Source organism: Hemibagrus wyckioides, linkage group LG28, assembly GCF_019097595.1.
Source record: "Hemibagrus wyckioides isolate EC202008001 linkage group LG28, SWU_Hwy_1.0, whole genome shotgun sequence".
Taxonomy (NCBI): Eukaryota; Metazoa; Chordata; class Actinopteri; order Siluriformes; family Bagridae; genus Hemibagrus; species Hemibagrus wyckioides.
In genome coordinates, this window is record NC_080737.1 from 4423458 (window position 1) to 4438912 (window position 15455).

At 45.2% G+C, this 15455-nt stretch overlaps 1 protein-coding gene across 3 annotated transcripts in view; it reads right to left on the reverse strand.

The window, feature by feature from the left end:
- Nucleotides 1-993: 993 nt before the first annotated feature.
- Nucleotides 994-15455, reverse strand: part of klhl13 (kelch-like family member 13) — a 42798-nt gene continuing 28336 nt past the window's right edge. For 2 of the 3 annotated variants that reach the window (XM_058383053.1, XM_058383055.1), the window contains 5 exons: nt 12834-12966; nt 11808-12004; nt 9192-9987; nt 4815-4928; nt 994-2429 (listed from right to left, as the gene is read on the reverse strand). In XM_058383053.1, coding sequence (XP_058239036.1) covers nt 1936-2429; nt 4815-4928; nt 9192-9987; nt 11808-12004; nt 12834-12966 — 1734 coding nt within the window. In that variant the 3' untranslated portion in view covers nt 994-1935. The remainder of the gene's footprint in view (nt 2430-4814; nt 4929-9191; nt 9988-11807; nt 12005-12833; nt 12967-15455) is intronic. The other variant, XM_058383054.1, reaches the window with a different exon arrangement.

A 15455-nucleotide genomic window follows, 5' to 3' on the forward strand; every position in this document is an offset into this window, starting at 1 on the left:
TCACATTAAATCAAATCAGCTAGTGTTGAATTGAGTCACATCAATGCTGAATCTAGTCGAATCAATCAATCATTTCAGAGCTGAATCGTATGGGTTCTGAATCAATCATTTCAGAGCTGAATCGTATGGGTTCTGAATCGAATCAGCTGGTATTGATGTTGAATCAAACTTTTTACAGTTTCAAATCAGGGATAAAGTGAATCATATATGTGTTGAAGCGAGTCATATTAACCCTGAATCGAATAATAATCAGTGTTTGACGGTATCAGTGTTGAATCGACTTCGAATCGGTGCCAATTCAAATTGTAACATATCACATCAACTGTGAATTGATTCAATTCAATCATACTGGGGATGAATCGAGTTTGATTGTATCAGTGCTGAATCAAACCATATCTCTGCTGGATCAATCGTTTCACACTGCTTCAGTGACAAAAAAAATAATCGCATCCGTGTTGATTCAACATTTGCTGAATTGAATCTCTTGGGTGAATTGAAGAGTATCAACACCTAATCGAATAAGATCACAATCTCTTTCATGGTGCAAGATTGTGTGTGTGTTCTTTCCAAACACACTTACCTTTCAGCACACACACACACACACAGCTGGTCCACGACCCAGTTTCAGAGGGCACCATAAGGTACGTGCCACACGTTCTGGTTGAGAGTGTGCTGTAGATTAGTGACCATATGCACTTGAACGAAGGCCACTGCCCACACACAGGGGGACAGATGGTGGGAGTCACCTTGGCGACCATGCTGTCGCCCTGAACGGTCAGAGCACACCTGGACAACACACACACACACACACACTCTGTCCAAGAGAGAGGGAGAGTGAGGGGGAGAGAAAGAGAGAGAGAGAGAGAGAGAGAGAGAGAGGGAGAGAGAAAGAGAGAGAGGGAGAGAGAGAGGGAGAGAGAGAGAGGGAGAGAGAGAGAGAGGGAGGGAGAACACACTTTGCTCAAAATCTGGTTTTATTAAATTTTAGAAAACACCATTTTTCTTAACGGTTCATAACAACAGCAGGAACAAAGTGATGAAATGTCATTTTTTTGAGGGGGGGGGTGTTGGGGTGTTGGGGGTATGGGGGGGGCAGGCCAGCCCCTGAGTTGAAATCTGTTTCCTCTTCCTGAAGTCAAAGGTCAACTAACCCCCTAAAGTGGAGGACACAGAGCAAGAGCGAGAGCAAGAGTGAGAGAGAGAGAGAGATGAAGAATGAATGACAAGAAAGTGAAACAAACAGAAAGAAGGACAAAAGAAAAGAAAAAGAGCGAGACTGTGGAAATGGAGGGAGGTAGGGGGGAGGGAGGTGATGCCGTGTGCTGTAGTGTAAGGACTCTGGGGATCGTGGAGAGAACGACGAAAACCAGCATACTGAAAACTCCAGAGGCGTCAGGTAGAAAAGTTGAATTGCAAAGTCACTCTTTTTTTTTTTTTCCTTTTTTGTTTTTTTCAAGTCAAGATTATTCCTGCCAAATAAGGTGAGGAGTAAAAACAAATAATAATAATAATAATAACAATAAAAAAACAAAAACAAAGTAACATCAAGATATAATTAGGTTGCCCAACCGAGGAGGTGTGTCCCAATTTTTCCTTTCTCAAAAAATAAGAAGGGGGGGATGGGGGGAGGGGGTAAAGGATAAAGGGATGGGGGAATGAGGGTTCTTCAGCGTAGATTGCAGAAGGGAGGGAGGGGCTTCACCACGGAGTAAAATTGGGGGCGGGGCCGAAGTGCAAACATTGTCTGTCTTTTTTTTTCCCGGAGAGAGAAAGTGTGAGAGGAAGAGAGAGGGAGAAGAGAAAAAAGAAAGGGAACCCACGGAGGGAGAGATGCGAACCGAGCGAAGCGAACCGCGCCGTGTCCCTCGAGTCGTCTGCGTGTCTGTGCTGCAGCGTCATTTCTCTCTCTCTTTCCATCTCTCCCCCCCTCCGTTTTCAAGGGGCCGACAGGGGCGACTCCCGGCTGGGTGACCCCGCCAGCGCCAGCTCGTCCGGAGGGTAGACAGTCAGCGTGCATGCCCGGATCCCACCCAGCGACTCAGGCAGGTCGAAGACTTTGTGCCACTCGTCCTTGTCTGGGTCGTACTTCTGCACGATCTCCACCATGCAGCGGTTGTTCCACGAGTAGCCGCCCACCACGTATATCTTGTTGTCGAAGACGGCCACGCCCACGTCGCTCTGACCACGCAGCATGGCCGCGATGCCCGTCCACACGTCCAGCGCCGGGCTGTAGTACTCGCAGCTCAGGACGTCGTCGTAGTCACTGGTGCCCCGGAAGTGATTGCCGCCGATCACGTAGAGCCGGTCGCCTACTGTGCACATGCAGTGCAGCCCACGCACCGTCGTCATGGGCGCCTTCTGCGTCCACCGGTCAGCCTCCGGGTCGAAGCACATCAGCTCCTTCTGGAAGGTGTCGTGCGTGATCCCGCCTGTGACAACGAGGACAATGTTATGCTCATGTGTGTGCCTGTATCACACACACACACCTCATGACACAAGGAGATAATAAATAATACACAGCAATATCCCATAATCCCCCTCTTTCTGTCTCAGTGTGAGTGAGTGTGTGTGTGTCTTTCACTCATGATGAAACTGACCGAGACAAAGGAAGAGAGAGACAAATAAAGAGAGTATGCACAAGGAAAAAAAAAAAAAAAAAAGGAAAACGGGACATGTCTGCAGGGAGGGCTGAAAATAAAGTGTGGAACTTTCCCATCAGGCATCTGGGTGCTGGCCGAGCGGCCCCGCCCCCTCTCCACCCTCCCACCTCCCCCTTCCAACCCGTCCTTCTTATTTCTCTCTTTTTCTTCTTTGCATCGCATCAGGCTTCAGGATGCATTAAAAAAAAAAAGAGAGATGAAACTACATGAGTGTGTGTGTGTGTGTGTTAATTTGAGTTGGGTTCTGGAGGCACTTCCTGTTTGCCTTCTCTCGCGCTCAGAGCGGCTTCATGCTAAATTGAGCTGCGTTAACAGGATATCACATGCTTGAGTGTGCACATGCAGGTGTGTGTGTGTGCGTGTGTGTGTGTAAGCGAGTGTGTGTGAGCGAGTGTGTGTGAGCGAGTGTGTGTGAGCGAGTGTGTGTGAGCGAGTGTGCCACCATCACACTCCCACACAGTGTTCGCTCTCACTTCAGCAGTTCTCATCTCACTCCTTCAGGCTCGTTTCCTTTCCCTTTATCCTTCCATCGCTCTTTGTGTGTGTGTGTGTGTGTGTGTGTGTGTGTGATGCAGAAACTAGGCCTTTGGGGTATAACACAGGATTTAAGTTGCAATCCGATAAATTGAACAAGTGATAACGGTTATACCTAGAGAGGATTAATACACGACAGGTGCATGAGTGTGTGTGTGGTTTAGTTTAGAAAAGAATGTTATCAGTAAAGATTACTTTATGACCCACTGTCATCAGATGCTTCAGAAAACACACACACACGCCTCAGGGCAGGAATAGTGAGCAAAGGTTTAAAAAAAATACACACACAGGGTTAAAGTGTGTGTGTGTGTGTGTGTGTTGCACACAGAAACTGTCTACATTCCTTAATATATCCCTGTCAGAGTCAATGTACCTGACAGCTCCAGGTGTTGAGGGTGTGTGTGTGTGTGTGTGTGTGTGGAGAGAAAGCTTGTGAGTCTCGACACATTTCACTCTCTTCCTGTGCGCGTCACACCCACACACTGAGAAAAATCAAGCTGGCCAAATAAAGAGAGCATGCAGACACACACAAAGACACGGAGACACACAAATGCACCAACGCGTATACATCTAGCTACTGAGACACAAACACACACACAGCCAGCCAGCCACTGAGGTGCGCACACACACATACATATATACACACACACACACACATACCCAGCCATTGAGGCACACACACACACAGCCAGCCACTGAGGTGCGCACACACACACACACATACATATATACATACATATACACACACACACCCAGCCATTGAGGCACACACACACACAGCCAGCCAGCCACTGAGGTGCGCACACACACATACATATATACACACACACACACACACCCAGCCATTGAGGCACACACACACACAGCCAGCCACTGAGGTGCGCACACACACATACATATATACATATATATACACACACACACCCAGCCATTGAGGCACACACACACACAGCCAGCCACTGAGGTGCGCACACACACACACACACATACATATATACATATATATACACACACACATACCCAGCCATTGAGGCACACACACACACAGCCAGCCACTGAGGTGCGCACACACACACACACACATACATATATACATATATATACACACACACACACACCCAGCCATTGAGGCACACACACACACAGCCAGCCAGCCACTGAGGCGTGCACATACACGCACACACAAACACCCAGCCACTGAGACCCAAACACAGACACAACCCAGCCACCAACACACACACACATGCACAAAGACACCGATGCTAAGCCATACCCATTCACCACTGGTAGAGAAACAGAGAAGTAGACATTCAGACCCAGAACACCCCACCCCTAAGACAGACACCCACTCCAAGACTCTCAGAGAAGACAGACACACAGACAGGTGAGCTGATAGAATCTTCATATCATCAGAATCCTGGATGTTGTGATATTTATGATGCAGCCCAATGTGGGCGTGGCATCTGTGTGTGTTTGCATGATGTCATATTACAACAACAGCTTTAATCTATAGTGTGTGTGGTGTGTGTGCATGTGTCTCAGTGGCTGGGTATACATTTCTTGGGGTGTGTGTGTGTCTCAGTGGCTGGGTGTATATTTCTTAGTGTGTGTGTGTCTCACCGGAAATGTACATGTAACCGCCGTACACTGTTCCTGCGTGGCCATAGTGCGGCTCATTCATCTTGGCTACATACGTCCACTCATTCGTCCTGGGGTTATAACATTCCACCGTCGCTACACAAAGAGAGAGAGAGAGAGATAGAGAGAGAGAGAGTGAGAGAGATTAACATCATATCCTCATTTCATCTTCAGTAACCTCTGTACTGTACACTGAGCTCTGAATCTGGACTGAACCCCGAGCACAGGGTCATGTTCTGAGGAACCTCGGTGTGAAGAGCGAGGAGAAGAACAAGGAGAACATCTGGAACTTGATCATACATCAAACTACACACCCTCCAGCTGTGAGACTGCAACCAGCATGTCTTATTCCAATATTATTAACACTGAAACACTGAAAAATAAACAAAGAGAAAGCAAGCAAAAAAGACGGGTGAGTGAAAAGGAAGAAAAGGAAAACAGATGGAAAATCCACAGAAGAATCCAGAAAAAAACCCCAAAAATAAATGAGAGAGAGCATTAATAAAAGAAAGGGGAAACAACGTTAAAGCTGTTGGTATAAGGGGGAAAAAAGATGAAGAAAACATGAAAACCAAAAAAAAAGACCAAAAAGAAGAAATAAAGGCTGAGAGTGCAGGGAAAGAGAGGATAGATAGATAGATAGATAGATAGATAGATAGATAGATAGATAGATAGATAGATAGATAGATAGATAGATAGATAGATAGATAGATAGATAGATAGATAGATAGATAGATAGATAGATAGATAGATAGATAGATAGATAGATAGATAGATAGATAGATAGAATAATGACACAATGGCTCTAATCAGCCGAGAAACAAACGGCGATAAACGACAAAAATCCTCTGTCAGCGGAATTCTGAAGACATTTCCATGATGTATGACGGGCACACAATTATACCACACTGCTGCTGAATCCTGCAATCTGATTGGTCAGACACAGGTCATTTGAGGTCATTTTCCCTGACCGCAGAATGTCAGCGCAGACGGAAGAATAACTGAAGTCCATGGTTATGATGTTGCTCATGGCTTTACTCCAGACTTTCACAGCTGCTATTTGATAATATCGAAAAGGATAACCTTGTGAGTGTGTGTGTGTGAGTGTGTGTGTGTGAGAGTGTGTGTGTGTGTGTGTGTGTGTGTGTGTGAGTGTGTGTGTGTGAGTGTGTGTGTGTGAGTGTGTATGTGTGTGCGTCTTCCATTAACCTGAATGTTAAACCTGAGTAACCATACTGTAATCCCTACGATGTCAGAACCATGAATTCAGCACCATGGACAGCGACCAAACCACATTGGTTTCTTTACATTACACACAAACACCCCCCCTTTCTCTCTGCCCCCCCCTTCTCTCTCTCTCTCTCTCCCCACCCCTTCACTCTCTCTCTCTCTCTCTCTCACCATCTCGGTTTCTCTCCCTCTCTCTCTGTCTGTCTCTCTCTCTCTCTTTCTGTCTGGTCTGTCTGTCTCTCTCTCTCTCCGTCTCTCCCTCTCTCTTCCTCACTGTCTCTCTCTCTCCCTCTCTCTGTATGTCTCTCTCTTTCTCTCTCTCTTGTTGTCTCTTTTTATCTGTCTCTCTCTCTATTTTTGTCTCTCTCTCTCTCTTTCTGTCTCTCTCTCTATTTTTGTCTCTCTCTCTCTCTCTCTCTCACTCTCCCTCAACATCTCGGTTTCTCTCCCTCAACATCTCAGTCGAGGGGGGGGGGGCCCTTTCTCTCTCTCTCGCCCCTCTCTCTGCCTGTCTGTCTCTCTCTTTTTGTCTGTCTCTTTCTCTCTCTGTCTCTCTTTCTGTCTCTGTCTCTCTCTTTCTCTCTCTCTCATTCTCTTTTTATCTGTCTCTCTCTCTCTCTCTCTCTCTATTTTTGTCGCCCTCTCTCTCACTCTCTCTCTCTCTCACCCGCTGTCTCTCATTCTCTCTGTTCTCTCTCTCCCTCTATGCTGTTATATAAAATTCACACACTCCTCCTGACCAATCAGATTTGAGAAATCTTCTGCGTTGTTTAAAAGCAAAAAACGAAAACTATTTCATTTTTCTAATTAAAACTCATCATTACTTTGGTATAAGGGGAATCAAACATTTCACAATTTGCTGCTATTAGAAAGTAATGAAAACAAAACAGCAGCACACTTAAGGTTAACATTAACAGCCTGGCTTTAATAGTTACTCGCTCTTTAATGAATTGAAACCAGTTAGAATCCCCAGAGACTCCTTTAACAGGCTAGAACTTTAAATACAGTCTCACCGTCCCACAGTGATGACCTCATCCTCCCCTACGGACCCATGTCGCGTCTTAAATTATTACATACTACATTTCATTGTGGTTTAAAAAAAAAAAAAAAACCCTTCCATACCGTCTCCAGTCTCCAGATTTTTGCTGGGATTTATTGATGGTGGTTTTCATTTGGTCTGACAGAACGCTAATGGGGACAGATGGTCAGAAGTCATTTGTCAGAAAGAGGAGTAATGTGTTAATTACCTCTAAGGTCATCTGTTAATTATGTTGAAACATCAGGTTTGAGAGCTAATGAGCCGAAAATCTGCTCGTTTTAATAACATGTTTTATTTATATATCACTGCTGACAACACACACACACCTTCCGTTAACGTTAAATAAAGGTGTTAATAATGTTAAGTAAACCTATACCCACGGTGTGAGTGAACGCTCGAATCTGATTGGTCAGAAAGTGTACAAAACTGTACACTGTACAAAAGAAGGAACACAAAAAGGGAAAAAAGATAAAGGACGGAAAGAAAGAAGTCAAAGTAAACCTAAAAGGAATCATAACGTCTCCTTGAGAGAAAGAAAGAAAGAAAGAAAGAAAGAAAGAAAGAAAGAAAGAAAGAAAGAAAGAAAGAAAGAAAGAAAGAAAGAAAGAAAGAAAGAATTATTTCTGATTTAAATTATTTCAACTATTTCTTTTAAATTTTTTAAATTACTTCCTTTTTAAAAGAAATAACGAAACAAAGAAAGAAAAAAAATAATTTAAATTATTTATTTTTTAAATTATATAAATTTTTTTTCATGACAGAACGAAAGAAAGAAAAAAAGAAAGAAACAAACAAAGAAAAAATTATTTATTTTATTTCTTTTAAGAAAGAAAGTAAAATAATCAGTAATAAAAAGAAATCATTTAAAAAAAGAAAGAAGAGAACTAAAAGATTCAAGCAAACTTTAAGAAAAAGTAAGTAAATAAAATAGTCTAAATATATTTAATAAATAAACAGTAAATCAAACAATAACAGACTTTTTTCACCTTTAAATTTTTTTTCTAAATCAAATAAATGTCACTGATCTAAAATTGCTTCTACTTGAATGGATTTCATGTTATTTTCGCTCCACGTGCCCGGAACAGACGGTAATAAGATGTGACCACTGCTGAGTTGTGTGTGGTTTGTTTTCAATGTGTGTGTGTGTGTGCGTGGATAGCATGCGAGCTCATGGTACGAAGCTGGGAGGGGAAAAAAAATAAACAAAAAAACCCATAAAAGTAATTTAATTCGAAGCAATAAAATCCACTTGACCGGCATGACTTCGGTCGCCATGGTAACAGAGACTATGGAAACGTGGCTTGGATGGGAGGAGTGTGTGTCTGTGTGTGTGTGTGTAAAAATCCCCTTCCTGTGGTTTGAGAAGAACTTCTCCATCCTTTATTTAGCTGCTCATCTCTTCTCTGTGGTCTGTGGTATTCTTTAGAGAGAATTGTGTTTGTGTAATTTAACGGGAGTGGCCCTGTGTGTGTGTGTGTGTGTGTGTGCAAGCAGATGCATGTTAAAATCCTGACATTCCTCCTTCACATGAACCCACGTTCCTCTGGAGCTTTCCATCCTGACTATAACCTCCCCACGTCTGGCTGTTACCATGGTGACCAAACCACTGACCTCCAGGGGGTCTAGAGCGACTGGGTCAGAGTGAAATGAAACAGATCGGATGTCTGTAAAAGGCCACCGAGTCGCTGACCTCGATACCTCGCCTCAACCCTGCAAATCTGTTACCACAGCAACCAGGCTTTGTTTAGCAGTAACATTAGCAAGGCTAACTAGCATAGCATGCAGGTGAGAATCTGTGGCTTTGGTTGTCAAACTGACCTTTGTTCTGGAAGTCTCAAACGCTCGCACTTGAATAATTGCCATATTTTTGTGTACATCACAAACCCAGTACGTTTTGTGTTGTGACATCACAAACCCACTGAACCACTGTGAAGGAACGTTATAACTCAATAAAAATTGTGTAAAACTGGTGCTAGCAAATTTAGACCGCTTGACAGCCTCCAATTTACTTCAGACAATCAGATGAGTCAGGAAGATGACGGAAAAGCCACTTAGTCAACAGGTCACACCCCCAGACAGCTCTTACTCACCAAGCTCTCCAGCAGCGTTCCTGCCTCCCACGGCGTACAGGTGGCCTTTGAGCGCGCTCAGATGGAAGAAGGTCCTCTTCTCGTTGAGGCAGGCCACCTGTATCCAGCGGTTGTAGCGCGGGTCGTAGCGGAAGGCCGTGTCCACTGCGGTCTTCCCTTTGGTGTCGTAGTTGCTCTGTCCTCCGACGACGTACAGGAAGTTGCCGATGACTGCGATGCCGTGCTGGTAGCGAGGTGCGTCCATTGGCGCCAGCGCACGCCACTCATGTGCCTTCTCATCGAACAGACGCAGCTCCTTACTGACGACCAGCTGCTGGCGCAGGACGCCACCCAGAGTCACTAAGTGTGCGCTGTCGGAGCGGATAGCCGTGCGCTCGGACTGCATCACCGGCTGCATGTAGGGCATCATCTGGTAGTTGCTGGCCTCCAGCAGCAGGTTGACGCACGCGTTGTCCGTGCGCATGAAGTCCACCGTCTGTACGTGGTTGATGAGCTCGCTCGGGCTCATCAGCGGGAAGCGGACGTTGCGCATGAGACGCGCAGCATGCTCCATGCGCCCATCCTCCGCCCGCAACCAGCGACATGCTGCTTTAAACAGCTCCAGCTCGCTGCAGCGCCGCAGACCGTTAGAGGACAGAGCGAAGGCTAGTCTCTCCACAGGAAGCTTCACAAACTCGCCCGTCCCCAGGATCGCCGGGAAGTTCTTCAGGATGAAGTTGTTCACGTATTTGTCCACCTCGGCCAGATTGTACGCACTAGCGATGCGCCCCACCTCCACGCAGTTCTCCAGAGAAACCTAAGAAGGCAGAAGCATCATTACATCAGAGGCTGTTACCTTATCTACCAGGCTATAATGTGTGACATATGAAGGAAATACTAAGCGCCTGTTTTAGCACCACATCCATCACGTACCATCTCGCTTTCAGGGATGGATAGATGGTGGGAGGTTGGGATAGAGGGATGGATGGATGGATGGATGGAGGGAGGTCAGGACAGATGGATGGAGGGAGGAATGGTTTGTGAGATAGAGGGATAGAGAGATGGATGGAGGGATGGACGGAGATCGGGATGGATGGACAGATGGAGAGTTGGATGGGTGGAGGAGGGAATGGATGGATGGAGATAAGGAAGATGGAGTAAGTAGATGGAGAGATGGATGGAGGTCAGAATGGACTGATGGGTAGATGTATGGATGGAAAGATGGATGGATTGATCGATTAATGGAGGATTGGATGGATTGATGGAGAGAGGGATAGGGGAATGGTTTGATTGAGAGATTGGGACAGATTTAGATATGGATGGATGGAGGAATGGATGGAGGTTAAGATTGATTGATGGATGGATGGATGGATGGATGGATGAAGAGAGAGATGGATGGTGGTAGGGAGGGATATATGGATGAATGGAGAGATGGATGGATGAGTAGAGGAGTGAATGGATGGACAGATGGAGGAATGCTTAGAGGGATGGATGGATGGATGGATGGAGGAGTAAATAGATGGATAGAATGAGGAATGGTTGGAGGGAAGAATGGAGGTTGGGATGGATGGATGGATGGAGGAATTAATGGATGGATGAATGGATGGAAACCAAACAGATTTTGGATGTTTTTTAGGAATCTGATGGAATTACTGTCCGAGTTAACTTAATGAAATTAATCAGCACCCTATGCCATCGAGCGCATTCTCAATATTTTTCGTAAAAACCCTTTTATTTATTTGCAAATAAAACCGAAACCCTTCGCTCGCCTTGCTGCGGATGCTTAAAAAAAACCCACCCGCTGCATGTTTTTCCTTCATTTCAGCTGAACCTCTAATCGCTCAGCAGGACGGATTCCTCTTATGAGGAAACAAACTTGGATAATAAAGCGCGCAAGCGAATAAATTTCTCCTAATTATCGCCGCGGCCGTTATTGAGCTCGTATCCCGATAATTGAATGCATCCCAACAAAGCTGTATTAAAAGCAGTGCTGGATATGAAAATGTAATATCGGCGCACGCCTGGTGTGTGTAACTCAACCCCGGCACGCGGAGACAGAGCCAGGGAAGAGCATAAATATGCGCAAGTATGTGGTCTCTAACGATCTGCCTGGGCTCACGGAGGGCTCGATAATTAGCTGATGACCTAAATAAAGCTTGTTAGAGCAGAGAAAGAGCAAATCCATGCGCTCTCCCAGCCGACTGGTTCGGCCGCAGAGTTCTGATTGTTCAGGAGGTGTCCGGATTCGTTTTCTATATCAGCAGGTTTACATTAACGCACTCTCCGTACATATGTTTCTATAGTAACAGCTGACTCATGGAGACTTGGAGTAATTGTAAGGAGTCTCCAGTGTCAGTGATTTTCCTGTAACATGACAAGCAACGTTTTCTTTTCATATTAAAGGAATAATGAACAGAGGCATACCATTGACGGGTAATAAACCAATCCTGAAGGAAAACAGGACATAAACATACTGAGAGAGAGAGAGAGAGAGAGAGAGAGAGAGAAAGAAAGAAAGAAAGACAGAGATAAAGACAGAGACAAAGACAGAGACAGGGATTGAGAGAGAGACAGAAAGAGGGACAGAAAGAGAGACAGAGATGGGGACAGAGAGGGAGACAATGTTATCTTCTGTACCCCGGAGATGAGGAACACTTTGCAGAAGTCGAGCACCGGGAGGATCTGCAGGAAGCTGGCTGCCTCCAGGGTGTCCTGCAGGTTCTCCATGTTGAGCGAGAGCTTGGCGGTGTAGATGAAGTCGATGATCTTCTTCAGGCCGATGCGGTTCACGCCGTGCAGCTTGATGCACATCAGGTCCTGTTCCTTCATCCCACCTGAGAGAGCAAGAGACATCAGGATCAAATATGTCAAATACTAGTGTAAAAAATAAAGGGCTTTCATTGTTTATGCTGTTGACATGAGCGACAGTGACCGATGGGGACCAGATGTGGGCGTGTACAAACTTGAGCGACTACCAATGGGAGAGAAGGCAGCACGTTTGAGCATGAGCCGTGAGCAAAGAGCACACACTGCTGCCGAATCCTCCAGAGGTTTTCGTTTTGGCCGCGAGAATGCGAATTTGTCGTGAAGCGGAACGCTAGCTGTGCCACCCACCGAGAAACGTTATTACTATAGCAACCAGTTATAAGAACGCCTACTATCCCGACTTCAGACAGAAAAAGAATTTGTCCGGTCCGTTCATTATCAAACCTCATCTTCTACGGAATTTCAGAAATACCCCTCTGTTTCGGCTCTCAGCTCTGCATAGAGACAGGAAGAAAGAGTCGGCCTATAAAGTGAACCCTGTATTTTATTATTCATCAAAAGCAGGGTGAGATCACACCACAACGCCTTGCATCACGTCTCTCTCTCTCACACACACACAGAACATAAAAAAGCAACAACAACAAAGCAATAATGCTTAAGCAATAAAACGACAAAATATCAAGCCATAATCATCAAGTCATTTAAATGCGGTGGGCGGAGCTACATCTCAGTCAAAGCGAGCGTGTTAGTCGAGGTCATGAAAGAAATGTTGCGTTAATTATAAATGAAACAGAATTCCGATCGTGTTCCCAGACTCCCAGTAGCATAAGCGCTTCTCTTTCACATCTGTTTCTCTTTCCTCCTCCGTTCTTTTATTACGCTCGCTCTCTCACTCACCTGTGAACATGGCTTTGAAATAGTCGCTGGATGACGCCATCATGGCTCGGTGGACAGGAAACGCCTCGTCGCCGTCGCCGGCCACCAATGTCACATCGCACAGCAGCCCCTCTATCCTCAACTGGTCAAAACCCTGAGACAAGGACAGAGGTGAGGAATGTTAGATGGAGAACCGCTTAATGAAAATGAATCTGACCAATCAGATGTCCGATGGACTTATGGGACATCAGTAGAAAGAAACGAATGATGTTCTGGCAGTGAATCTGATCTAAAACAACTCTATTGGCTTTCAGTGTGTTTTAGACATGTGTTTTTCCCTCTGTTGGATAGTCTTACACAGAATGTTACTGGTTGAAGATGAAATTTGAGCTGCTTTTTAGATGAACAAGCACTTGGAGCATCTCAGAGAGCAGAAATGGGTTTGATATCAGCATTTACTTTGAAGTAAAAAAAATGAACCTTCTGAACTTTTCTAGGGAAAAACAGAAATACTTCTGAAACATGACAAGTCTCATACAAGCTTCATATTAAGCACCACTGTGGAGTAAGACATGACCAAGACCTTCAGTACTGAACATGGAAGCAACAAAACAGGAGCAAACTCCATTTTTTTGGCCTATAGGGAAAAAAGTTAACTAGAGAAGGACACCCTTGTGCCGTACTTTTAAAGGAAAATAACTCTGTGGTTGCCACTTCATGTTGGACTATTTTCCCATAATGCCCCGCCCCGTTTCAGAGTCAATCAGGATGTAACAGCAGAAAAAAAAGCCACGTGGAGAAAAGCATGCCGTCTTTTTTTAGTTTTCGATCTACATCCTGATGAAGGTGCGAGTCTCTACCGCTGGCTAAATGAAGCAGGAAGAAGTGTGAGGTGCGCGCGTTGATAAGCCTGCGCTGGCCCAATTCCACTTTTGCTATTGCGTCACCATGGAAACAAGAGCATAATAATTTCAGATGACCTAGATTGCGTGTCATGATTAGAAAGTAATAGATAAAAGTTGAGCAAAGCGAATAAATAGCTCAGGACGTGTGAGGCCTCGCAAAGGGTTGATCAACCCCATGTGATGCTCTACCAGCATTGTGTAAAAACAACTGTTTAAATAATCTTCAAACCTGACCAACGAGGTCGCAAGTCGGTGGCAAAAAGCAACATGGAGGACAACGTGCTGGTGCACAAGCTAGGTAAGTATAGCCCCTCCCCCGTTTTTAAAACCCCACCCACCCATTTTGGCACAAGCGAAGGACTCGGTCGAGGCCGAGGAGCATTCTTTTGTTTCTTTCAGTGTTGTGAGTAATGGAAGAAAATGAGAAAATAACTGCCAGAGATGAGAATGGGACATGTCCCCTTAATGAAAATGTTCTCTCGGCTTCAAATGACCAACCAAACAAGCCATAGATGGAGAAATGGCAGAAATAAAATGATGACAAAAAGGATCATTTGAGCTTTCCATCCTGGTTCCTCTCACTCATGTTCTATAATTCATACTGGACAAATCTGAAAAATGTGCCTCCCCCCAGCCAGTACCCCAAATCCCCTGACGTAGAACATGAATGAATGGATGGACGAATGAATGAATGGATGGACAGATGGATGGGACAATGTACTACTAGCTTAAAGGATCATAAGAAGATTCAGTTACCACATCAAGCAAAACTATGTAGCCCACCCACCCCCACCCCCCCACCTTGTAGCCCGAATCCCCTGGGGTAGAACATGGATGGATGGGTTGGATGGATGGAGGAATGGATGGAGGGGTGCATGGATGGACGGACGGATAGATGGGTGGATGGATGGATGGGTGGGTGGATGGATGGATGGATAGATAGGACAGATGGATGGGAAAATGTATTACTAGCTGAAAGGAGACAGATTGGGTTACATTATCAAGCAAAACTATCAAGCTGGAGTTCGTTTGCAGGCAAAGATAACGAAACGAAGATAGTGACAAAATAAAAGAGAGAGAAAAAGTGGATAAGATTAGGGGGCTTCCTTCCCCATCACACATGTATCACTGCAGCACAGAGTGTGAGCTCCACATAAAAGAGGAGATTTGAGCTCTCGCGTAACAAGCGGAACATCAGCTTTCATCCCCAATACCACATTAGATGTGTGTGTGTGTCTTTATATGTAGGCCATTTTGTTCCCAATTGCGATAAACTGCTGAACTTAGCACACACACAGACACACTGGCTCCGTTAAATCTGCTGATTAATATTGATTCAATTAAACTCTGATTAAGAGGCCAATAATTGTGTGTGAACACGGAGCTCAGTTTCAATACTTCATTAGGTCACATCAATCTCCTCTTTGACATGCACACACTCGCACGGACACTTGCGCACACATACACACTCGCACACGTACACACTTGCATGCACACTCGAGTACACATACACACTTGTGTGGACACTCACGCACACAGTCACACGGACACTCATACAGACACTCGCACACATACAGACTCCCACACACACGCACATACATACACACTCGCGCACACACTTGTGCACACATACACACTCACATGCACACATACAAACTTGCACAGACACTCGTGGGGACACGCACTCGTGCAAATATACACACTTGCGTGTACACAAACACTCGCACATGCACACATA